The sequence below is a fragment of the Gymnoscopelus braueri genome, assembly GCF_963280865.1.
Source record: "Gymnoscopelus braueri genome assembly, chromosome: 10".
Taxonomy (NCBI): domain Eukaryota; kingdom Metazoa; phylum Chordata; class Actinopteri; order Myctophiformes; family Myctophidae; genus Gymnoscopelus; species Gymnoscopelus braueri.
In genome coordinates, this window is record NC_137611.1 from 20,949,318 (window position 1) to 20,974,566 (window position 25,249).

Genomic DNA, 25,249 nt, shown 5'->3' on the forward strand with positions numbered 1-25,249 from the left:
TGATTGATTGATTGATTGATTGATTGATTGATTGATTGATTGATTGATTGAGGAATACTTTATTAACAATTTGCAAAGACAAGCACAGGGATGTTAAGAGGATTTTAAACCCAAGAAAGCACAGTGTGGCTTGTTTCCATACTCTTGCAATAAAATGTGGAATATTTGGAACGTTTTTGAAACATTCTAACAACACAAATGCTCCCTGGCAGAAAACATTTTCATGAAAATATTTGAGAAGCACTGGTTGAAATAATAATTAAAAAAAAATAGGAAGCAAGCCTAAATAAGCAAGTACACTTTAGAAACAAGCCCAAAAAACTGCAACCCGCAACTACCAATTTGTACAAGCAACTTTACAGAAAAAAAGCCCAAATCCGCTTAAAATAAGCGGATATGGCAACGCTAAGCTGCTGGGGCAAATGCAAATACTTGACCTAGCCGAACACTTCCTGGTATGGTTCCAGTGTGTGACGTCAGAGCAGCGTGTGGGTGTGTAGACACCATAGAGTTAATGGTTGATGGTTGACACTGACTGACAGGGTGTTGAATTCCAAACCCTCTTTCATTGTGTTTGAGATGGAAGCCAAGCAGTACATTAAAACAATGTATGACTAAAAAAATAAGAAAGCTGCAAGAACTGTCCATTTGTGTTTTCTGTTAGTAAATCCCCCTGGCTCTGATGTTGTTGTATTGTTGTATTAACTTTGTGTTTGTGTTTATGTTTGTATTGTATATTGTATGTCATGAGTGTTATAAATAAAGATTTGTGGAAAAAAAGTGTTGACAAAGGAGTAAAGGAGTGTAAACCCTACTCACTTTCAAAACTGCCCTAAAGAAACACCTTCAGGAGGCTGCAATTCAAAAATGGCCCCTGCCCTGTCAAAGTCTTAACCTAACCCCCACCAAGCCTCTTGTACATATTTTTTACTTTTCATACCAGTAACCTGTAAAGGTTACTTTACAGGTTACTTTACAGCTACTTTACAGGTTACTTTACAGCTATAAGGGGCGGCCATAGCTGAGTGGTTAGTGAGCCCGCCTAGGGAACCAGCTGGCCCTGGTTGCCCCAGGTTTGATTCCAGGCTATCCCAGCATATGTGCCGATGATATGAAATTTGTCCCTGAGCAAGACTCTTAACCCCAATTGCTCACAGGTTCTCATTGGAAACAAGACCGCAAGGACTTTCATGAACGACCTGTTAAAAAGGAATTATCCTTAAAGCTGATTGTATGACAAGCTTAGTGCTTTATGAGCCTTCCAGTTTAGTAGACCTTGTATTGTGAATTTGTACTTCCATGTACTGTTGCTCCCATGTCTTACTAAATAAAGTACATCAATTAATCAAACCATCAATCAATCAATCAAGCAATCAAGCAATCAATCACATACAGTGGTGGAAAAATAACTATTTTTTTTACTCTGTTACAAGTAAAAGTCCGGTATTCACAATTTACTTGAGTAAAAGTACTAAAGTATTTGTATCAAAATGTACTTGAAAGTAGGCTACCAAAAGTGAAAGTACTGATTATGCAGAATGTCCTATTTCACAAGTTCAAATGTATAAAGTTTATTAAAAATATTTTGAAAATAGCCAATTATAGCTCACAACACATTGTGGGCTTGTAGATCGATTATTTTCAAATAGCCAGAGTATGTATAGGGTTGAAGTTGTTACTGTATGTTTTGTAATAATCAAAAACAAATAGAAACAAATAGTAAAAGTATAGAAAATTGGATATACTCCAGTAAAATAAAAATACCTCAAAATTGTACCTTAAGTACAGTACTTGAGTTGTACTTATTCACCACTGTTGACACAAGCCTTGTGACGCGAGGTGTAGTGTTGACAATACCTTTTCACATTTTGTCAACTTTAAATAAACATTCCAAATGAAATGGGTCCAAGTTTATGTCCCGTTGCAGTGTTTATAAACGTCAGTAGCTGGAAGCTAATAAAATGTGTGCAAGTGTAGCCTTAGCCTACTTCCTGTTGCAGTGTTTTGTTTATAAATATCAGTAGCTGTGAGCCTGTGACACACTGTAAATAAACTTTAACACAAGCTGTTCCCTAGCAACGCAAGATCGTCCATCTTCTCTAAGCCTCATGGCGTCGCTAGAGGGCGCAATTGACACGCTTACTCAATGAAAATTCATGGTAAGGGAAATAAACCATGAGGGTCCCAGGGAGGTCCCCAAATGATTTTTCTTTGGGGGCGGGTCCCCAGATGACAGTTGAAGTGACAATTTAAGGGCTTTTCAGACCTTTTTGATACCTAAAATAAAGAAAATAAATAAGACCATGCATTACTGCATCAAAAGTAATCAAGAAACTATACTATAAAAAATGGTCAAACATTGGCCAAATTGTCAAATTATTTTGTGAAAATAGCCAATCTACAAGCTCATAATAACTCTCAACGCGAGTCGTTGTGAGCTTGTAGATCGGCTATTTTTACCTGTGGAACCAAGTCTAACTAAATATAATGCCTCAACTCAATTCCAAATGCTTATCAGGGTGGGAGGTCCCCAGTTCAAATATGATTATTTTAGGGGGTCCCCAGTTTAAATAGGATTATTTTGGGGGGTCACGGCCTGAAAAGGTTGAGAACCATTGGTATAAGGGTAAGAAATGGGCCCCTGTAACCTTTGCAATGTGAACGGTGGTGGGTGATTTTTGAGAAAATGTTTTTGAATAAGTGTTAATTCAAAAAAGAAGAGCAGGATGTTCTAATGAATGTTCATATCAATAGATGTTATTATGTTATAAAGGGCAGTGATGTAAAGTAACTAAGTACATTTACTCAAGCACAGTACTTAAGTACAATTTTGAGGTATCTTTTACTTTACTGGAGTACTTCCAATTGTCAGTACTTTTACTTACTTTACTTTACTACAAATATTGTACTTAATTTACTCCACTATAATTCGTTTTTTCAGTCACTCTCAGCAACACTACCATGTTAAATTCATTTTATGCAGTTTATTACCAAAAATGAAAATGATATACAATGTACCATCTCATTACATCACAAATGTAATTCACAGTAGGCTATGGCATCATTTTTGGAAGCCCTACGTTTTTGTCACAAGCAGTGATTATTACACATTTCTGTGAAGCCCATAATGGGGCAAATTATGTGTACAATAAACAAACAATTACAACACCATCTTTCTTGGTGGCTTTAAATACACAGAATGAGAAAACCATGACCCAACAGATGAAAATCTAAACAGCATTTCAGTGATATCTTCACTTCCGTCCAACTGAGCAGTAAACGGTGACTTTGAATGCACCATGCAGCATTAAATGTGTGTATATCATCCTAATGAGACACATTTCATCACTCTTCGTCACATGAAGTTAAGACATAAAGCATCGCAGCTTCATGGTGTGCAGTAGAGTATTCCCTTTAGCAAAAGTTATAAAAATAGGCCTATTTTCTATCACCAGAACCAAGAACCATACACATGTGCAGAGAGCTGTATTCGGATGTAGGATCTAATTCATGTCTAACCGCTTCATAACTGCAAGGCCCGCTGCAGTCATTGGCACTTTGAACTGAACTGCCAAACCCAAGGATCATCATCAGTCAATTCAAATTGTGCATTATGCTATTATGGAATCTCATAAAAATGTCACATCATCTTGGGACTCCACCCAGCGCCATTGAGCATCATAGCCCAGCAGAAGTTCCTCTCTACTGGGCGCATTCTTCTCCTCCTCCTCCTTCAGATCGTCCTTATAGGCTCTGGAGCTCTCCTCAGGGAGACCATGGTGGGTTTGACCCTGGTTTGGGGAATTGTTCGTCGCCTTCCTGGCAGTCCTGGAAGACGCGGCCCTGACCAAGGCTTTCCTGACTGGCTCAGAGCTGGTTTTGAGGTTCTGTGTTGTTGCACCAGAGTCCTGCAGCTTCAGCGGCGTGGCACTGGCCAGACTGTTGGCAGTGCCAGGACTGGTGCTTGACCACGTGTGACTGTGCCCGTCCCTCATGGAGAAACATGGAGTGGAGGCTGAAGAAGGACTAGCAGGCCTCTCTTCCGCAGATTCGCGGCTCAGCGTGTCAAAGTAGCTCTCAGCACAGTTTGAGAGATCATTGTCGCAGTCAAACTCTTCTTCTGTACATTCCTCACACACAGCAGTGTCATCTGGATCCAGCTGGCTGGTCGGACTGGGGCTCTCCCTGCCAGGGCAAATATTAAATATGTTTTACGAGCTTGTAGATCGGTTATTTTCAAATAGCCTAGGTTTAACATAGGGCTGAAGTGGTTAATGTATGTTTTATAATGTAATCATTTATATCTGCAAAGTAACTAGTAACTAAAGTTTTCAAATAATTGTAGTGGAGTAAAAGTACAATATTTGCCTCCGAGATATGTTATCAGTCATTTTTCATTGATTTTGTGGCAACTCTACAATGTTTTCATAGTTTAATTATATTTTACAAATTGTTTTTTAATCAAATATCCTTTTAGTGTTGACTAATAGCCTCAAGCCTTTTGAGAAAGTGACCACTGTAATTCAAATTTAATTAAATAAACTGAGGAAACCTGCACAGTAATATCCTCAGCATCAATTTAACCCTGACAATGAACATCCTTTTTTTTACACTCTCTCAGACTTAAATTAACACCCAGGTTTTTACTACAGTTAATAGGCCGGAGAGGCTTATTGTCGGTATCAGCCGAGGACGCAGGAGCTATACCCGTTACAATGCACTAAACCAGTGGTTCTCAACCAGTGGTCCTGGGACCACCAGTAGTCCTTGAGGGGGTTCCAGGTGGTCCCCAGCTAAATGATGGAGAGTTGGTAACCAAATGGATCCTTATAGATCTTTAATTCTTGACAGTGTAAAATGAAACGGGTCCATTAGTTTGACCACTTTCAAGAGTTAAATTATTGTTAAACATTTGCATTACTTAATTAAATAATTTTATTTTGATCGACGTTTGCATGTTGTCTCTCCTATTGGTAACAACATCAATACAGCATGGAATTGTGGACAAAATCTTATCCAACGATAACAAAATATTCTAAGTCTTGGGTCTGAGAGTCTAAATCTCATCAAATGGTGGTCCGTGACTCAAATGCCGAATAAATAATGGACCTCGATGTGAAAAGGGTTGAAAATCCACTGCGCTAGACCTCTGGGAGGTGGATTGCTGAGGTGGAGCGCCACACCTATACCATCAGCTCCCAGGACTTATGCTACTCATACGATAAGTTTGGGATCAAACCCATGATCTTGTGATCCGAAGGCGAGAGCTCTAGTACCAACTAAGCTATACTCAGACACAAACTACAGTATGAGTAAAGGAAATGTTTGGATACCTGCAGGGGGACATAGAAGGTCCAAGCCCCTCGATGGTGACCAGGCTGCTCAGGCTGCCTGTGAGACTGCTGCTACGGCTGGCCAGGGCGCCGCGTTCCTCCATCATCCAGCGCACGGCCTCGATGCCCTCGTGCACCGCAACCAGCTGCCGCAGGATCCTCACGTCGGCAGAACGCAAGCAGGTCTGCAGGGGCGGGAACGGAAGGAGTATGTCAGGGTGGATTAGACCAGTGGTTCCCAAACTGGGAAACCCCCCCCCCCCCAAAAAAAAACAATTTGGGGGGTCCCGTGATGATTAGCTTAAAGGACGTCTTCACCCATTTTCAACCTATATTCATACAATTCGTCCTCACTAATGCTCATGATAAAATGGTACAATTTTCTTCCGTGTCTCATATAGGAGGCTGTGGACACTTCAGAAACCCGCTTTCGAGTGACATCATTATTAGGCATGTTTTTTTATTATAAAGGATTTAATTTATTTTATATTTATTTTCATTAAGGCGGGTTTCTGTACTGTCCACAGCCCTCCTCTGTGACACAGACGGGGTAGACAAAAATGGTACCATGAAATAATGATCATTAGTGAGGACCAACTATATGAAGTTAGGTTGAAAATGGGTGATATCGTCCTTTAATGTGCAACATTGTTTTCTCACTCAACAGTAAACAACCAACTTACAGTATAAGTGTATACAGGGTATCTGCACATTTATAAAGTTACAATTTAATGACTTTTAAGGCCTTTTTAATACAAAATTGTCTGTGCGTGTGACTGTGACCCCACAAGAGTGAGAAGACTGATGGGTGATGATGATGATGATGATGATGATGATGATGATGAAGTAAAAGGTGACAGCAGCAGGATAGCTAGACACAGATGAACTGAACAGAGGTATTCAGAGTTGGAATGTGTAAAATGAATGGAAGTGAATGAGGGAAAGACAGCTGAGGAGGAGTGTTGAAACCGCTGTCATTGTCTATCATAATAATAAACATTCAGGTGACAAACTCCACAACAAACTAGAACGAGTTGTATGAGTTACTGTAGTGTAAAAATATAAGACTCAAACTATAGGCACACACACACACACACCGGGGCGGGTCAGAGAGGTTAAAGGTCACGGAACTTTGCGATGTCACCGGCAGGGACAGAGAGAAGGCGGGGCTCCACAGCGTGGTGTTGGGAAACACTGTGCCCACCGGGTTAATGAGCCCTCGCATATGATTGACACACACACACACACACATACACACACACACACACATCCTTGTGTGGGCTTGTGAGATCACACAAACAGATTAGCGGGTATAGGCTAAAATAACGACTATTATGAAAACAGTGCAAATCTTTACCATCTCCAGTTTCAACTGTCTAATCTTGTCGCAGAAGCTGTCAGTGACGTTGGCGTCGTGATGATCCACTCTGTCTCTGTCCACATCATCTGAACTCCAGGGATCTTCTTGGTGTTGAGCTGCATCCCTCATCCACATCAGAAGGCTCTCCGGTGTCTTCATGCCCAGCTTGCTCTCCAGCTCTTTCAAATCCGGGATGGAATCGTTCTCAGTTCCCTCTGCCATCACAGTTAAAACACCCGACTTTAAGTCTTCTTTCTTCAGTGTTTTTACGCCCACATGCAGTCGGGATTCATTCAGCGACCACTTGACTTCACCCTTCAAAGTGCCAATGAGAATCGGATGCCCCCCCCGATGAGCAAGAACAGGACCTAATCTGTCAACTTAATGAGTCCTCATTCCCAGCTCCACTGTGAGCCGCAGTGAACGACACACTGACCACAGAATCGTCTAAAAAGAGTCAAGATATAAATTAGAACTCGCTGGAATTGTAATCATCTGTTCCTGCCGCTCATTATGCACACAGTTATGGCACTGAGCTGGTGCACCCTAGAATAGAATGTTGGAAATGTTGTCAATAGTCCTCTGACAATAGTTGGAATGTCACACTGGCAATACACACATCCATGTGGCAATCACGTGGTGGGGCTACCTGTCAATCACGGCTCTCTGTGTGTGTGTGTGTGTGTGTGTGTGTGTGTGTGTGTGTGTGTGTGTGTGTGTGTGTGTGTGTGTGTGTGTGTGTGTGTGTGTGTGTGTGTGTGTGTGTGTGTGTGTGTGTGTGTGTGTGTGTGTGTGTGTGTGTGTGTGTGAGAGACTGACTGACTGACTGACCTACTGACTGAGTGTGACTGACTTACTGTGAGTGTGTGTGAGTGTGAGTGTGAGTGTGAGTGTGAGTGTGTGTGTGTGTGTGTGTCTGTGTGTGTCTGTGTGTGTGTGACTGTGTGTGTGTGTGTGAGACCATTAAATTACAGTACCAGCCTCTGCTTAATGTTCTTGCTCTTCAGGATGAGTAAAGGACATCACTATTCGCAACATTCACAACAGAATGGGGGCGATTTAGCCAATGGTGGGATTGTAGAGATTCCAAACTGGTGGATGATGAGTGTAGGAAGAATTCAAGGTCAAGGTCAAGGTCAAGGTCTTTATTAATGTCCCCGAAGGGCAAATAGGTCTACAGCCGGAGTAGTGGTTTAAAACATACAGACGGTACAGGACAACAACAGACATGAAACACCATAGCATAAAACATAAGTCTGGGCGCATCTAGTGCAAGAGATAAAACAAAAGGCTACCTTCAGAAATATAAAGTGCCGGTCATAAAGTGCTTGTTTCATCATCATCATCATCATCATCATCATAGTGCAAGAGATAAAGTGCAAGAGATAAAACAAAAGGCTACATTCAGAATATAGCCTTTTGTTGTATCTCTTGCACTTTATCTCTTGCACTATGATGATGAATATGATGATGATGATGATGATGATGATGATGATGATGATGAAACACTGTCAGGATGGAGATGAGCAGTGTCCAGGTACTGCTCTATCTGTTCAAATGTCTTCGGCCTAGTTCAGTGGTTCTCAACCAGTGGTCCGGGGACCACTAGTGGTCCTTGAGGGGGTTCCAGGGGGTCCCCAGCCAAATGAATAGTTAAGGACCAAACTGACCTTTGTGTCTGTAACTCTTGAGAGTGTACAAATGGAACCAAATGGACCCTCACAGGTCCATTTGGTTCCATTTGTACACTCTCAGAGTTAAATGATGATGATACAGTGTAGATTGGGACCCCCCAGAAATCAAAATGGTTGAGTCCCTGGCATATCTTTTCGAATGGGGGTCCGTGGGCCTAATATGTGTCAATTTGGGGGTCCTTGACACGAAAAAGGTTGAAAACCACTGGCCTAGTTGACAGAAAACACTTCAAGATTGTTGCTGATACTGTACACCCCAAAAGGCCCTCGACTTTCACTCTGTCAAGCTCCCCATATGCTGCAACCACATGCATTTCCAGTGCTGATCCCTGCATCAGTTTTGCAACGCAGCTGAGGAATGACTATATAATATGCATCATCCCACCACCGGGATGCACCATCACATTATAGGACTGCATCGGCTGGTTCCAGCATACCTGCTTGGTTACAACAAGTAAGACGCGCGAACGCTGGAAGCGAACGCAGCTCGAAAATATTGTGTATTTACGGACTTGTAATCCGTGTTATTTCACCGTGATGGGGAGAGAACATTGACATTTTGTGTGTGTGTGTGTGTGTGTGTGTGTGTGTGTTTTGCAGGCTGTTGTGCATTTTAATCAGAGCATTGTCTACATTCCTGCACTATGGCGCACTCTGGCGGCTGCACACAGGCAGTGCACGCACACAGAGACACAGACACAGACACACACACACACACAACCCGAGCACGGTTTCATAGTAAGCTGCACTTGGGCGTTCGCAACAAACAGCTGCATGTCAATGATGAGGTGAATACATGTCATTCCCATGCAGAGGTGGAAAAAGTACTAACATGTTGTACTTAAGTAAAAGTATCAATACTGCAATGTAGAAACACTTTGTTACAAGTAAAAGTCTGGTAATCAAAATGTAAGTAAAAGTGCATCAAAATGTAAGTAAAAGTGCAAAAGTATAGGTATCAAAATATACTTGAAGTACCAAAAGTAAAAGTATTATGCAGAATGTCCCGTTTTCACAAGTTATGTCTAAAATGTATTAAAATCTATCGACTTACAAGCTCACAAGCTTGTAGATCGGCTATTTTCTAATTTTACTCCTATTCTACTACTTTAAATTTACACTAATGCAATAATGAATAGCAGTTCTTGTTACCTGTTAATGACAGTTTTCACAAAAGGAAAACATGAATGTTCATCAAGTTGTTTCCATTTCTGGCTCTCCCAGAGGTCAAATTTAACCTTGACCTGATCTTTAACATTTGAGATTGACCTGACATTAAAACATATATATAGCCTAACTTCAAAAATGGATACCACACATATGAAAACCATAAAAATAGGTATGGATTTGGATGGAGCTATGGATTATGCAAACAACAGCCCAAAGTTACCATTTGGGCAATCAAGCTAAAATTGTTCGAGTTTCACAAACAAACAACAAAAAAACTTGTGGAAAACATTAGTTCAAGACATTTCAAATGGACTAATAATAATACTGTTGAAAGCGGTTGGAAAGACAGGTGCCATAACCCACCATTAGAGGGAGACAAACACTAACACATCCACTATAAGACATAAGACTAGAGCTATGCTGCACTAACAAGGTAGATGTATTAAACGCTCAGAAAGAAAGAAAGAAAGAAAGAAAGAAAGAAAGAAGAGGGGCGGGGGTTGTTGTTGATTGTGTATGAGTGTATCAGGCCTGCCAGTGCCAACATCCAACTGTGAGAATCTAGTTTTTTCTCTGGGGGGGGGGGGATTCTTTCAACAGAGTAGATGTTATTTCCTGTGTTCTGGTGAATTTTGGGAGTTTGATACCAAATCAAGGAGATGTGGTTGAAATCAAGGAGACTCCTGCAGAATCCAAGAGGGTTGACACTGACAGCCCTGATGATTTCTGAAATTTCAGTACATTTTTTATTTAGATTTGCAATAAAAAAAATGTTTTGTAGGAAACATAAAAAAGAGACATTTACTCGCGACCCATAAAAATAGTTTTTATCACTGATTACTGAACAGCCACTGCAAAACTAACTTCCCCCCTGGGGACAATATTGAATTGAAATTAATGAGGATATCTTTTTCATATAAAGTTTGTTCAGATTTTGATCCTAAATCAACAAATGAGCTCAAAGCTGTCCACTTCATGTTGAAGTATTGGGGGATACAGTGGCTGCTCGCTTGGCTGTAAAAATGTAAACATTTCCTGTCCTGAAAAGAAAAGAGCACATTGCCTACCTGTGAAACGGTGAAATCGTACGCCTGAAATTCATCATTTCTGAAAGTCCACCTGACGAACTTGATACATTTCCTTGAGCTGAAAAAGAGAGAAGGAAGTTCTAATTACGAGTTGGCAGTAAAAACCTGGTTCCTGTTACCCCGGAGGGGGTGGTAAAATATGACCCGTACCCTTGGCAAATGCTTTCTACTGACCTTAAGGTCGGCATTACATGAGGCAGGGGGTGTCCATAAAAATATTGCACACAGAAAGATTTATGTCTTTTTATGAGGCAGGGCATCTGACTTCCAGTTTTGGGGGGAAATCATAAACTTGCACAAACATTAAAAAATGGCCAATGCGGTGATGTCACGCTGAAAGGCTGCCATTATGAGCAGATAAGATTTTACTGCATCTGTCGGTGCAATTGCGTGTGATTTACTGTGTCTCATAAAGAGGGGGTGTGGGGGTCATTCGGGGAGTCGCCCTCACGTTTTTGCCAAACCAGCTGAAGCGTATGAGAGAGTGAAGAGCAGAGACGTGGCTGTGTGAATCCTCATTAACCACTTACACCCCATATAGTCTTTGTAAAACAGACCTGATTTGCAACTGTAGTTGGACTGCTTTTTCCATGTAGGCCTACTACTGTACACCAAATCTCTGCACCAAAAATAGCCAATCTACAAGCTCACAACGCATGGTAATGTGAGCTGTTATCTGCTATTTTTGCCGAATGTTCCCCCACAATAGGGATGCTGGGGTTCAAGTATTTAAGGGTTGTGTCTCTACAAAAGTGGATGCTATTTGTCCTACAATTCAGTTGTTTATGTATTGGAATAGATGGGGGCAGATTAAGCGCAATTTATACTTTGTTGCATGGCGGTTGCACGCTGAAGTACTTGTACAGTAGATTGTAAATTTTTGGTGTACAATCAATACTTTTTACGTTAACATTTGTAATGAGTTATATAATGTCACAGACTATTACCAAACCTGAAGGGAATTTGCTTCATAACACTGACAAAATTCTCAACTTTAGACTTCTATAAAAAGTACTTTTATTGGGGTTGTTGACAAATACAATGGATTCCTATTCAGGACATCCAAAACTGTCCTGTGATTACTTCAACACTTTTTATTGTACCATTTTTAAGACATCTAAAGTCAAATCTCAACACACAGGTCATTATGCACATTTGCCATACTGCATCTAAAATGTAACCTACTGATGTAATCATTTCAGTTTCACCACCATAGATAGCCCAAAACTCTAACTTTTATGGCAGCCATAGCGGAATGAGGCTACCTGGGAAACAAAAGTTCCCGGCCACGGTCTATGTGTCCCTGAGCAAGACACTTAACCCTTAACTGCTCCCCAGGCGACGCCTCTATAGTGCCCACAGGCCCACTGCTTCTGATGCGTAGGATGGGAGGACACGTTACACTGTATGCAAATACACAGTGACAAATACCCCAATGGAGTAGGGACCAAATGATCATTATTATTAAAAAACATTCTTGTTTGGTATGTCCCTGGTGCTCAGGTCCTATGCCGTATCCAGGATCCTCAGCCAAGCCGGACTGAGGCCCCTGGGTACTGGGCAAAGAATCACCACTTTGCCTGAACAACCAGAGGTCTTGCACTCAAATTAGCTGGGGCTGAGGCCCCTGGAGGTCAGAAGCCTCTGGGCGCTAGCTAGCCCGATTGGCCTGGTCCATAGTCCAACCCTGGGAATGGATGATTTTAGTACCCCCTCCACATAGCTTGCTTTCTCAGTATTGTACACTGTACAGTACAATCCTAAGTGTTACATTTGTATTGTATTGTACGCACATAGTACAAATGGATGAATGAACACTGAGGATTTTACTGGGTCGCCATAACCACTCTATTTTATACTTGGCACGTTGAAAATAGCCGATCTACAAGATCACAACGTGCCATAATGCAACGTTGATCTGCTGTGTTCGGTATCGAAAATCTTTAGCTTTTTTTTAAAAACAAATCCTGGACCTCTCCGCCTCAAACGACATTCCCAAAATAGGGACGCCAGGTTGAAAGTGATTAAGCGCGTGTGACGCATGTGTTTACGTGCATCGAGTCAGGGGGTCAGAAAAACACAGCGTTACAAATGAGGCCACTGGGCCAGGAAATCCTCTGGGTTCACATGATTTGTGGAAGGCCCTCGCTCGCAAACAAAGCCAATTAGGGTGGGTTTGTACGAGGCCCCTTGGACCTTGACGGTGCTGTTAGACCCCAAATATGCTCATGTTACCCAAGAAAAACAAATGACATTGGAATCATCATACATCCATGTCACACACAGTGATAGATTAGGGAGTGACCTCCAGATTTCCCTAGATGACTCAGTAATCCAAGAACTCGGTTGAAACATCCACCAGCCCCATGGAGGAGTAAAGTAACGAGGCCGAAGATGAAGATGCTAGTATACATCGGTAATGAAAAGGGAAGAACCGTGTTTAAAAGAGACTTCTGCCGCTCATAAATATTTAGTGAGATGAATCACGGAGCGCTTGTGCATCTGTTTCCATTTAGGAGCCTAGGGAGAGATTAAATGATTGTAAAAGTAATGCATCTCACATGTATAGAGAGGTCCATTAGCATTCAGTAATTGTCTCCTGCTTGCTGTCGGGCAGAAACCTTGGACTCTATTATTTCACAGTTTTATGTGTTACTTTCATAAATGAGCTTGCAGTTCGTCTATTTTCGAAACATTTTGAAAGTGAACGTTAAAGTGATTAAGTGGGTCTGAGTGGGTTTTATACATATTTATCATAATGTAAAAAAAAAACCACAAAAAAAACCACAAACCCTCCCAAAAAACAATGAGAGCTGCTGATGGAAGAACACTGCTTGAAGAAGATGCTTGAGCCGGGAAGGAAGGAGAAACATAAATATTTACAGCATGGAGCAGGCAGTGGTGTAAAGTAACTGAGTACATTTACTCAAGTACTGTACTTACTGTAAGTACCGAGTACATTTGAGTATTTCAGTTTTCAGAACTTTTACTTCTACTCCACTACATCTCAGAGGCAAATATTGTACTACACTACAATTATTTTAAAAACTTTAGTTACTAGTTACTTTGTAGATATTTATTATAATTACAAAACATGCATTAATCAATTCATCCCTATATACTTTGGCTATTTGATAATAGCCGAACAAGCTCACAAGGCGTCGCTTTAGATCTGCTATTTTCAAAAGATTTGTATACATTAAGAACACTCTACACATTATTTTTTACTTAATGTTTTTACTTTTGGTTTTACTGTAAGTTAATTTTGATGCCAATACTTTAATACTTTTACTCGAGTAAATTTTGCCTACAGGACTTTTTCTTGTAACAGAGTATTGTGGTATTGATACTTTTACTTAAGTAAAAAAAAGTGTGAGTACTTTGTCCACCACTGGAAGGAAGGAGAAACATAAATATTTACAGCATGTAGCAAGTGGAGGGAGGCCAGAGGCCATGAATCTACACTGAGGGGCTCTGGCACACATTAAAACACATCAGCCTCCACAGTGACCATGCATTGCAACATCAGTTTGAGGCAAAGCACAAGTGGAGATCTACATTTTGTGACTGCGCTATAGCAATGGTTCTCAAACATTTTCATGTCAAGGACCCCCAAATTAATTATGTATTTGGCCCGGGGACCCCCCCCCCATCTGAAAATATGTTGTACCAGGGACCCCCAATCAAGATTTGTTGTTATCCTATTCCAAATTCTTCAAATTCTTTCAAGATTCCGAAAAAGAAATCGACAAGCTGAGCATGAGCTTATTTTGAAATAGCCGATTAATATGTATGGTTAAAATGGTTCAAATAACTTTGATGCTATATAAACACATTTTGCTGGTGGCACAGGCACGGCGCTAAAGCACACTTGTTTAGTGCACGCAGACACAGACAGATAAAGACCCCCCCCCCCCCCCCCCCTCCTCTTCCATGCTCTCAGACTGCTGGGAGCAGGGTCATTGACGGATTGCACCGCCGCATCAATCGCCGTCGTCGACTTAAACAGATGGCAGACACACACACACTCGCCGTGCGTCTGATGATCAAAATGGCTGATAGGAAAACCCAGAGGAACCCGTGTCAGAGGCCACCGGGGCCAGCAGGGATTCTAAAGCACATTAACATTCCTGGATAAATAACCCCGGGGAATGTTATTGTGGAAGACGTTAAACAGGATTTTCCTCCCAGAGCCCGGGAGAACGAACCAGGCATCATCACTCTGGCGTCCCTGTAGCCTAAGGGGGGGGGGGACTGGTTCTCAAACCTTTACATTTCAAAATGGTAAAATGGTAAATGTTGCATTTATATAGCGCTTTTATCCAAAGCGCTTTACATAGATTGTGCATTATATTCACCCATTCATACACCAATGGCGGAGGAAACCATGCGAGGCACCAACCTGCTCAATCGGGAGCAATTAGGGGTTCAGTGTCTTGCTCAAGGACACTTCAACACCAACTCTGGGGGAGCCCGGGATCGAACTGGGAACCTCACGGTTGCCATCCGGCCACTCTACCGGCCACTCTACCCCTGAGCCACTGCCGCTGGAACTGCCGTCACCACTGCCCCCCCCCCAATTCTGACAGTGTACAAAATGTACCCTAACGGGTCCATTTGGTTCCTTTTGTACACTGTCAGAGTTACAGACTCGTAAGGGTCAATTTAGACCCCCCCCTAAAGGAAACCAGAGAGTCCCTGGAATGCACTTTGAGAACCGTTGGCCTTGGGGGGCCACTGGTTCTCAATGTGGAGACCGGGGGGAGCCACCAGTGGGTCCAAATGGACCCCTACGGGTCTGTCTGTTTTGTAACTCTGAGAGAGAACCAAATGGAACCTCATTTGGTTCCGTTTGTACACTCTTTAGAGTTAAATAAGCACTGAGGTTATCACAGTGTATATTAGGGAAATTCAAACTTTTTTTATTTCAAGGACCCTCCAGTTTAATTTACATTAGGGCCACGGAACCCCCATTTGATACGTTTGAAATAGTTCGATGAATTGAGTACAAAGGACCCCAATGGAAACAAGCCATAGTGCTTTCTTGGGTTTAAAATCCTCTTAACACATTGAATGCCAAAAACGGTCCGGACCGTTTTTGAGGGTCCAAACGAGAAGTGCCGAAAACGGTCCGGACCGTTTTTGACCCAATTCTATTTTTATACATGTGGGCCACGTGGGGCGCTAAAACGAAACTTTGACATCACCCAAGCAGTTTCTGAGAAGAAGAGGCTGGATGTGGCTCCATGTCAAAAATCCTTCCGGTCGGCGTTTTCAATGTTATCTCCTTGATTAAAAGCTTAATATCTCCATTTCTTTTTAATGTGGTGGAAACGAGCCGTTTTCGATCGGCGATCACGCTGCAATGGAGGGTCGCGTTGGAAATATTATTGTTCCAGGCGTTAGTCGGGACCCTCCGCCGTCTCGCACGCACGCTTTGTTTACATGCATTTCCGCGTCGGGGCTTCTCACAGCACGAAATGTATAACGCAAGTGGATGGAAGAAATGCTGGCACTCAACGTATAATATTTTAATAAACCTCTGGCACCCAATGTGTTAACAGTATAATAGGCCAATGTGAAAAGGGTGGCATTTCTTCCTCGGCCTAGTGGGAATGTGCGTGCATTCATGATTTGAGGCATTTTGTTGCAAAAATGTGTTTTGCTAAAGTAGACCTGCTGGTGGCACTATAACAGGGCAATGCGAAAAGGGTGGCATTTCTTCCGCGGCCTAGTGGGAATGTGCGTGCAAATTTTCACGGAAATCGCAAGCTGCTTTCATGATTTGAGACATTTTGTTCAAAACTGACCAATCCTGCAAATTTTGGAAGCCAACCTTAGCCAATCAGGATGGAATATGATATATCGGACAGATGCGTCTTGATCACATGACTATAGAGATACTGTGTACCAATTTGCGTGATGTTTGGATAAAATCTGAACGATTAATATCCAAAAATGTTATTGACATAAGTCGGTCTCCTGGTGGCGCTGTAAAAAGCAGATGTGAAAAATGCAGTGCAGATGTTTTTCCTTGGCCTCTAGGGAGTATGCGTGCAAAGTTTCACGCAGATCGGTGCAGTTATAGTTAAAAATGCAAATTGGCCTGTTATAGCGCCACCATGAGGCTGATTTGAAAAGTTTTAAGTGGCATTTCTTCCTCGGCCTAGTGGGAATGTGCGTGTGCAATTTTATGGAAATGGCAAACTGCGTTCATGATTTGAGGCAGTTTGTTCAAAACTAACCAATCCTGCAAACTTTGGAAGCCAACCTTAGCCAATGAGGATGGAATATGGGAAATTGAACAGATCCGGGTTGATCACATGACTATAGAGATACTGTGCACCGATTTGCATGACGTTTAATTAAAAGCTGTAGGAGTAATGGGGAAAAATGTGTTTTGCACACATCGGCCTCCAGGTGGCGCTATAACAGGCCCATGTGAAAAATGTGGGGCAGAGGTTCTGAATTGGCATCCAGGGAGTGTGTGTGCACAGTTTTGCAGCGACCGGGCCAACGGTGCCAGAGATTAGCTGCTAACACACAGCCTTTCGGCCTGGCGGAGACAATAATTTTTTTTTGTTGGGGTGAACTATTCCTTTAATGCTAGGAGTGTACAAATGGTAAAGGGTCCATTCTCAGAGTTGCACAGGAAAGTCCTTCCTATGCTCTGTGTCCCATTGGTCATGAGCCTATCTCCTGTTTCTCTAGCGTGAAGCGGCTTGATGTACATCCTGTACATCCCCCAGCCATGATGTACAAGTAAACCCCTGGACATGACACTAGTGTGTCGCAGGAACTTACCGCCAATCCAACCCTTGGTGCTGAGTGCCAAGCAGGGAGACATTGGGTCCCATTTGTATAGTCTTTGTACTCAGCCAGGGATTGAACTCTGACCTCTCAACCTCAGGGCAGATACTCTTAAACCACAAGGCTACTGAGCAGAAACAGCACCATAGCAGAGAGTCCTTTCCCCCTCCAGGATGGTTTGTATATCTAATAATTCTTTAGAGAAGTTGGACTATGTAAATGTACTAACTAACGCATCCAGAGTCACCTTCATCCTTTACTGCACATTCTTTTAAAATAAGTGCTTATGAAGCAACTGCCTGCCTCCTTTCAGCAGCAGCACATAGCCATCGCTCAGTGATTTTGCACACAATGATAATCACGTGTGCCTTCTGCCAGCCGCTTCTCCACATACCATGATACCAGATACCAGATCCTTATTCCGCACGTGGAATGTCATTTCGGATGACATTTTCCATCACACCATGAATAATGACGGCCCAGACGATCAAACCGTGTCACTGTTTGCGATGATGAGTCTCGATTTTGTCCTCTGGCAGCGCTTCCAAAGACGTGAAATCACCCCCACACTCTATAACCCATTAAAACCGGAAAAGCATCTGTGTCGTAGATTTTTGCGTTGGCTATCCAAAAATAGCAGATATACAAAGCTCACAGCGCGTCACTTCGTGCCGCGCTGCGAGCTTGTAGATCTGCAATTTTTTTTAAATCGTGAACATTTGTGCAAATCTTTGAATATATATATATTTTTTATCTCAAATATTTGCTTCTGGGGGTCCCTGGAACAAAAATATTTTCAGATGCGGGGGTCGCCGGCCAAATACATATCATTTTGGGGGTCCTTGCCATGAAAAACTTCACTGATCACCACAGATTTCTGAGTTTTTCAGAAAACCGCTTTAGACGACATTGTGTAGAATCGGCCTCAGGTCTTAATGGGATAAGAGAGCCTATCACCGAGGGAGGCCTTTACGCTTTTATATTGCCTGTAAACTCGATACACACACAAACACACATCCTCATGCACCTCACGTTTATGTATCTGCATGGAAGAGTCCCTCTGAGTAAAAACCCACTGCAGCGGCCATCTGTATCCATTCTCGCTGGATACTAGAGGCAACCAACCACGCACACACGCACACACACCGTTCTGCAGTTCGCCACTGTCTGCAAGGCAACGTGATGCCAATCTCAGATAAGACGAGGAGTTAACAAATACGCTCCGTAATGAGCGTGAAATGAAATTAGACGGAGCAGTTAGTAAAGGGAATCCAGATGGAACACTATACGTGCAATAACAACACCCACTGCAATTCAATATAGCCGCGAGTCCTACTCTTTTGTTTTTCAGGAAGATTGTTATTGCCAAATGAATGCTTGACCTTCTCTCCCAGTCTCTCTCTCTCTCTCTCTCTACATGTTGTGGTGTTACAGATGGCTGGGGAGGAGGCAGGAGAAATTCATTGACAGGATTTTTTAGGTGGATGCCGATCATTAACCACTTAAACCCTATATACTTCATTGTGCGTCACATGGCGGAAATAGCAGATCTACAAGCTGACGACGCATCACAATGCGACGCGTCGTGAGCTTATAGATCTGCTATTTTTTTGCCAAATGTTTGCCTATTATGACATGCCCAACAGGGACGCTATATAGGGTGTGTGGCTGTGTTGCAGTGGTGTAAAGTAACTAAGTACATTTTCTGAAGTACTGTACTTAAGCACAATTTCTGGGTATTTTTTACTTTACTGGAGTATTTACAGCAGTACTTTTACTTCTACTCCACTACATCTCAGAGGCAAATATTGTACTTTTACTCCACTACAATTATTTGACCACTTCAGCCTTTTCGGCCATTTGAAAATAGCAGATCTACAAGCTGTAGATCGGCTATTTTGAAAAGATTTTATACATTTGAAAACTTGAGAAATGGGACATTCTGCATAATGAGTACTTTCTACTTTTGGTACTCTAAGTACATTTTGATACGTTTGTACTAGTACATTTTGAATTCCGGACTTTTCCTTCTAACAGAGTATTTCTACATTGCAGCATTGATGCAGTATTGATGCTAAAATGTGAGTAGTACTTTTCCCACCACTGCTGTGTTGTAGTGCAGGGTTTGGTTGGTGCTCTCTAGATAGGGGAGCCGAGCGGAGCACACACCCTCGCCTCCCTCAGTGATTCACACATTCCTGAAGTTGGAGGTCAGTGTGTTCGAGGGAAGGACTTTGCGTTTTTCGAGGCACATCGATGATTGGAATGAAATATGGCCACGCGTGATTGGGTGATTATTCTCTCTCAGGGCCCCCCCCCCCGTTGTAAAGCGAAGGTTTCTCTGCAAATTATCTTTCTCCAGAGGCGCGTATCATCTGAAAAGGTCACATGGGGAATGGTTGCAGAATGACAAAAAAAAACACAACACACACACACACACACACACACACACACACACACACACACACACACACACACACACACAAAAACACAAGAAGAAAGCAAACGAGGTCAAACGCCTTTTGGCCGGTGGCCAAGGGAAACACGGGGGTTTCGAATGTTTGAGAAACGAGACTGTGGTACCCGAGATTTTAAGTAAATCAAACACAGGGAAAGTTATGCCCTTTCTTCCACTCTTTTCCGTTTTCTCGTCCTTTTCCTTTCCATGTGCCTGTTCCATTTCATGCAGTGCCCCCCCCCCCCCCCCCCCCCCCCTCCCCCCCTCTTTCCTTCCTCTGGTGGCGGGGGTTGAAAACAACGAGGGGGCCCCTGCAGAAAGGAAGGAGTAAAAAGGACTTGGTGGACCGCCACCGTTACATGACACACATACTGTACGCCATCCATCAGAGTTATCTCTTGATTTATTTGATCTGGTTCACGGCCCTATAAGAAAACACAAACAAGCCTCTCCCCCGGTGACACCGTGACTTTGTTACTTTAGTTGCTGATAACCTCCCGGCCCCCCCGACCACAGCACCAACTCAGCCTTTTTTCGTCTCTTGCACTTAAAGGAATAGTTCACCCAAAAAAAATGACTTATTTTCTATCGATTACACACCCCATGAAGCCTTGAATTCATGGAGTTTTTTTTTTTTTTTGTCGCATTCCTAAGCTAATACTTCTGATAACCGTGTGTATTTTTCGGTAGGAGACACAAAGAGTCTCCTTTGTGTCTCCTAAAATTATTTGCCAATCAAATTATTGGCAAATAATAATTGGTATGCAACAAAAACAAAAAAATGGCCATGAATTCAAGGCTTGATAGAGTGTAATTTTTTGGGTGAACTACTCCTTTAACAAACATTGCACAATACATTGGTTCTCAAAGTGCGGTCCGGGGGACACCCAGGGGTCTTTGAGGGGTTTTCCAGGGGGTCCTCCTCAACATTTGTTTATATATAGTGTCAAATTCAGTTTAACCAATGTTTGTCCCAAATGTATACTTGGGTTTTCAAAAATAACAGATGAAAACAAGCTTGCAACGTGTTGCATCGTGACGCATTGTGAGCTTGTATATCGGCTATTTTCGGGTGGATTTCTGATGGGGGGGGGGGGGGTCTACGCCTCAATACATATCAATTTGGGGGGTGCCTTGAGATGAAAATGTTTGAGAGCCACTGGGATAGAAGATGATAAAAAGCCCCCAGCGGAGGAGAGGCGTAGCTCGGCGGCTGTCAGCAAATGGCTGCCAGCGCCAGGTGACCATATGGAGAGCATCAGGGCACGCTGCCTGCGATGTTTGATGAAGTCAATGTTTGTGTTCAGTCAGCAGTATATTCTTCTTGGCCTCTTCCCATGGGGCTCCTTCACACACATATGGAGGTGATTTGTTCAAATTCTTCAGCAGAGAAAGAGAGAGAGAGAGAGAGAGAGAGAGAGGGGGGTGGGTGGGGGGGTTGGCCTTGAGAGTTTTGGGTTGGAAGTTGGGGGGGGGGGGGTATGTGTCTGTTGGGGTTTCAAGGGATTTGGGGGATCGGTGGGAGTTGGCTGTGAGAAATAGTTTTCAAAGATCTCTCTGAGTGAAATGTTACAGGAGAACACTTGTGGTTTTTCTTTTTGAAGTTACCATTGTTGACCAGTGGTGTAAAGTAACTTAGTATATTTACTCAGGTACTGTGCTTACTTTACTTTCATCTTGATACCTTTATAGGCTACTTCTACTCCACCACAGATTCAAATATTGTACTTTTTACTTCACTACATTTATTTGACAGCTTTAGTTAGTGTGGTTGCCCGAATGGGCAACCAGACTATTGTTTTACAGAAACTTTATTCTTTCGATGTTTCTAGATAAACAATATTTCAGACCACTACTCCTCCCACAGTTTACTTTTCCCAATTTTGTGCCATATGTCAAAATGACCGGCTTCACCGGGAATCCTGTGCATGTACTTTGCTAAGAGATTGGTTACATACTTTAATTGATATTGATTTATTAGTGCATTAAATGTCCCCATCCACTTTAATGGAAAAGTGAAAAAACTCAAATTCAAGTATTTTTTGCTCTGAAACCGTAAGAGCTATAGTTACCAGATTTGGTGGGGAGGTTCATGATTTAGTCCGAAATTATTTTTTAAAAAAACATTACACCAGTCGGCCTCATGGTGGCGCTATAACAGCCCACTTTACGTTTTGGCCTATAACTCTTGAACCGTAGGTCCTAGAATAAAAATCGGTCATGACGCAACTCCCCATATAGGCCACGCCCATTTGCGTCAGGATAGATTTTCCGCCATTTTGAATTATCTTCAAAACACACTTTTAGCTCCTCCTCCCACATATTTTCTCCAAATTTCACAAAAATCAGTACACATTATCTCTGGACCCATGCGATAATCTGGAGTGAAACCGAATTTTGATAGTCCATACCGTTCGTCCGTAAATGGCTTCCAAAGTTAGCGGAAGGGGCCCGTTTTACAAAAAAGGCCACAAATCACTAACGAAACGTCCAGTCAATCCCAAATTTGAGTCACATGTTGAGGGTGGTTTACTCAACGAATCCCCAAAAGTATTTCCACTTTGACCCATAGGGGGCGCCACAAATGCACAAAACGTAACCGTTTGATGCAAAAACCTTATTTTGGGGGGATCAATCCTCTCAAAATGAAACGCAAGTGATCTCAGGAGTTAAGTGACAATGTAATTGGCACAGCCTCCGACGGTATTCCTCCCAGCGTATTCCTCGAGTCCCCGCGGCAGCGACCCGCGACTAGCGTCGGTGCAACCACACTCTGCAATTGCCCTGAATTGCGACACGTCTAGTTACTAGTTACTTTGCAGATTTAGATAGGAATTCTGCATAATGAGTAATGACTACTTTTACTACTTTAAGTATATTTTGATGCCAAATTGCCACTAGCTACTTTGATTTGAGTAAGATTGTGAATGCAAGTATTACAGTATTACACGTGGTATTGTTACTCTTACTTAAAGGGATATTTCACTTTCAAGCATGTTTGCTTGATTCAATGTTTAGATATTTGATATTCATTTTATCAGACATGCCGCCTTCGTATATAAACCCATTGTAACTTCAAACTCCATTTTAACCACGTTAAACTAATTTAAAACACATGTTTCTGCCTCTGGTGACTGATATTGTCCTTCTAATGCGTGAGGGGGCCATGTTTTTTCAATATTTTTTTTCATTTATTTAACTTTTTTTTAAATTGTATATTATTGTTTCCATTTTCGCCCCAAAAATCTGAAAAAGAAATGAAAAAAGTAATTGGAAAAACAGAACCCCCTTACGCATTACAAGGACAAGGTCATCACCAGTCAGTCAATGGCATCATCGTCATCATCATTCAGAAAACAAGCAGCATTTTTGTTGTTAAAATGTTTCAGAAATATTTTTTAAAATCTCCACCTTTTCTCCCAATATTTTTTGAAAATAGCAGATCTACAAGCTCACAACATGTCGCGTTGTTAGCTCATAGATCTGCCATTTTCAAATAGCTGAGGTAAAGTGGTAAAACTTAGCGTAGTTGCTTTTTGGAGCTTGTTTTCATAGACCTGGCCGCTTGTTTCTCTTGCAAAATCTGGCAACGCACTGATTACCTGCATTACACCTGTAGCCTATCAGGGAGGAAGTGGACAGATATTGAATGAAGCAGCAGAAAAGGGCAATAGACCATATTCACACGGCGGCCATGTTGCTATTAAGTCAATGAAGTGCCACCCCGTTTCCACGGCAACGGGGTGGCACTTTCAATGTTAAATTCCAATATGGCCGCCGTGTGAATATGGTCTATGGCGCCGCCCGGAGAAGGGCCAAGAAGGTGAATAGGCTGAACCAAGTGACATGTCCCTTGGGGGCAGATGACAGTGAGGTTTACACTATAGACCAGACAGCTCCCCATGCAGAGTAGACCTCCAGGGCAGGGCGGAGCAGTGTAAACAACAAGGTTACAATCAGTGGTATAAAGTAACTAAGTACATGCACTCAAGTACTGTACTTAGGTACCAGTTTTAGGTATTTTTTTTACTTTACTGGAGTATTTCCAATTTTCAATACTTTTACTTCTACTCCACTACATCTCAGAGGCAAACATTGTACTTTTTACTTCACTAAAATTGTTTGGAAACTTTAGTTGCTAGTTACTTTGTAGATTTTGATTATTATATATAAAAAAACATACATTACTTCAACCCTATACTTTGGCTATTTGAAAATAGCCGATCTACAAGCTTGTAGATCTGCTATTTTCAAATGATTTGTAAACATTTAACATTTGTGAAATGGGACATTCTGCATAATGAGTACTTTTACTTTTGTATATTGTATGAAGTATATTTTGATGCCCATAATTTTATGCTTTTACTCAAGTACATTTTTAATAGCGGACTTTTACTTTTTGCCACATTGCAGTATTGATACTTAATTTTACTTAAGTAACAAGTGTGAGTACTTCTGGTTACAATCAACCTGTAATCATGCTTTACTCTCTCTGTGTACATTTCTGCTGTTGGGGAATCGTGGCCCCCATGGTTGGCATAGCCCTGCCTGTCTGGGTTTGGGCATAGGAGTTGGAGTTAAGGTTGTGATGGGAGAGAACTGGTCTCCCCCTCGGCTGTTTACATTCTCCTGTGACTAGGGCTGGGGGGGGGGAGAGAATGACTTACAGCTGTACCCCTAGAGAGGGAACAAGGTTCTTCATAATTGCAGAGATTAGGTGTCGTAGTATGCTGCACTTAGTCCAGACTTTATGGATATCAATGGATTTAGCGGTAGTGCCCCTCTGGCAATTATGTGTATTGGCAGAAGAGCAGTTGCGGGAATTGTTCACGGATGGTTGAAGGACATGCCGAGAAAGGAGGCTTACGCAACTCTTCACTGGCTCACTCTTTTTGCATTGCATCCGCTTAAGGACCATTCAAATAAAATGTTAACAGGGTACAATATTCTTGTAAAGCAAAAGCAGTGGGTGTAGGTGGTGTGTGTGTGCACGTGTTTGTGTGTGTATCGCTGTGTATGTTGTCTCACCTTTGGTCATGCGCCAAGAGCCAACTAAAGTGAAGAAAAACTCAGAGTCCATGAACTTGGCATGGCTCACAATCAGGGGGGCCGCTGGCTTTCATCGTGTTGCTGGATGAGAAAAATGTGGCCAGCAGCACAGCTGTATAACGAGCTCACTTATCAGCCAGGGCATTTGTTAGGGGGCGCCCTTCCTTTCTCTGTCTACCAATCTGTCAGTGAAAGGCGAAGTGACCTCACCAATGGCTGCCAACGCTGCCATGTGGCGTCAGGCTCAATTGAAGATATCAGCTAGGAACAAAAGGGCCTGGTAGGTT

The 25,249-nt window shown here is 42.3% G+C and overlaps 1 protein-coding gene across 1 annotated transcript; it reads right to left on the reverse strand.

Moving 5' to 3' along the window:
• Positions 1-3,060: 3,060 nt before the first annotated feature.
• Positions 3,061-7,227, reverse strand: LOC308093939 (uncharacterized protein). The gene is made up of 3 exons (XM_080440346.1): positions 6,691-7,227; positions 5,334-5,518; positions 3,061-4,185 (listed from the first exon to the last, which is right to left on the reverse strand). The coding sequence occupies exons 1-3, from the start codon at positions 6,913-6,915 to the stop codon at positions 3,630-3,632; spliced, it is 966 nt and encodes a 321-aa protein (XP_080296472.1). The 5' UTR covers positions 6,916-7,227; the 3' UTR covers positions 3,061-3,629.
• Positions 7,228-25,249: the final 18,022 nt, after the last annotated feature.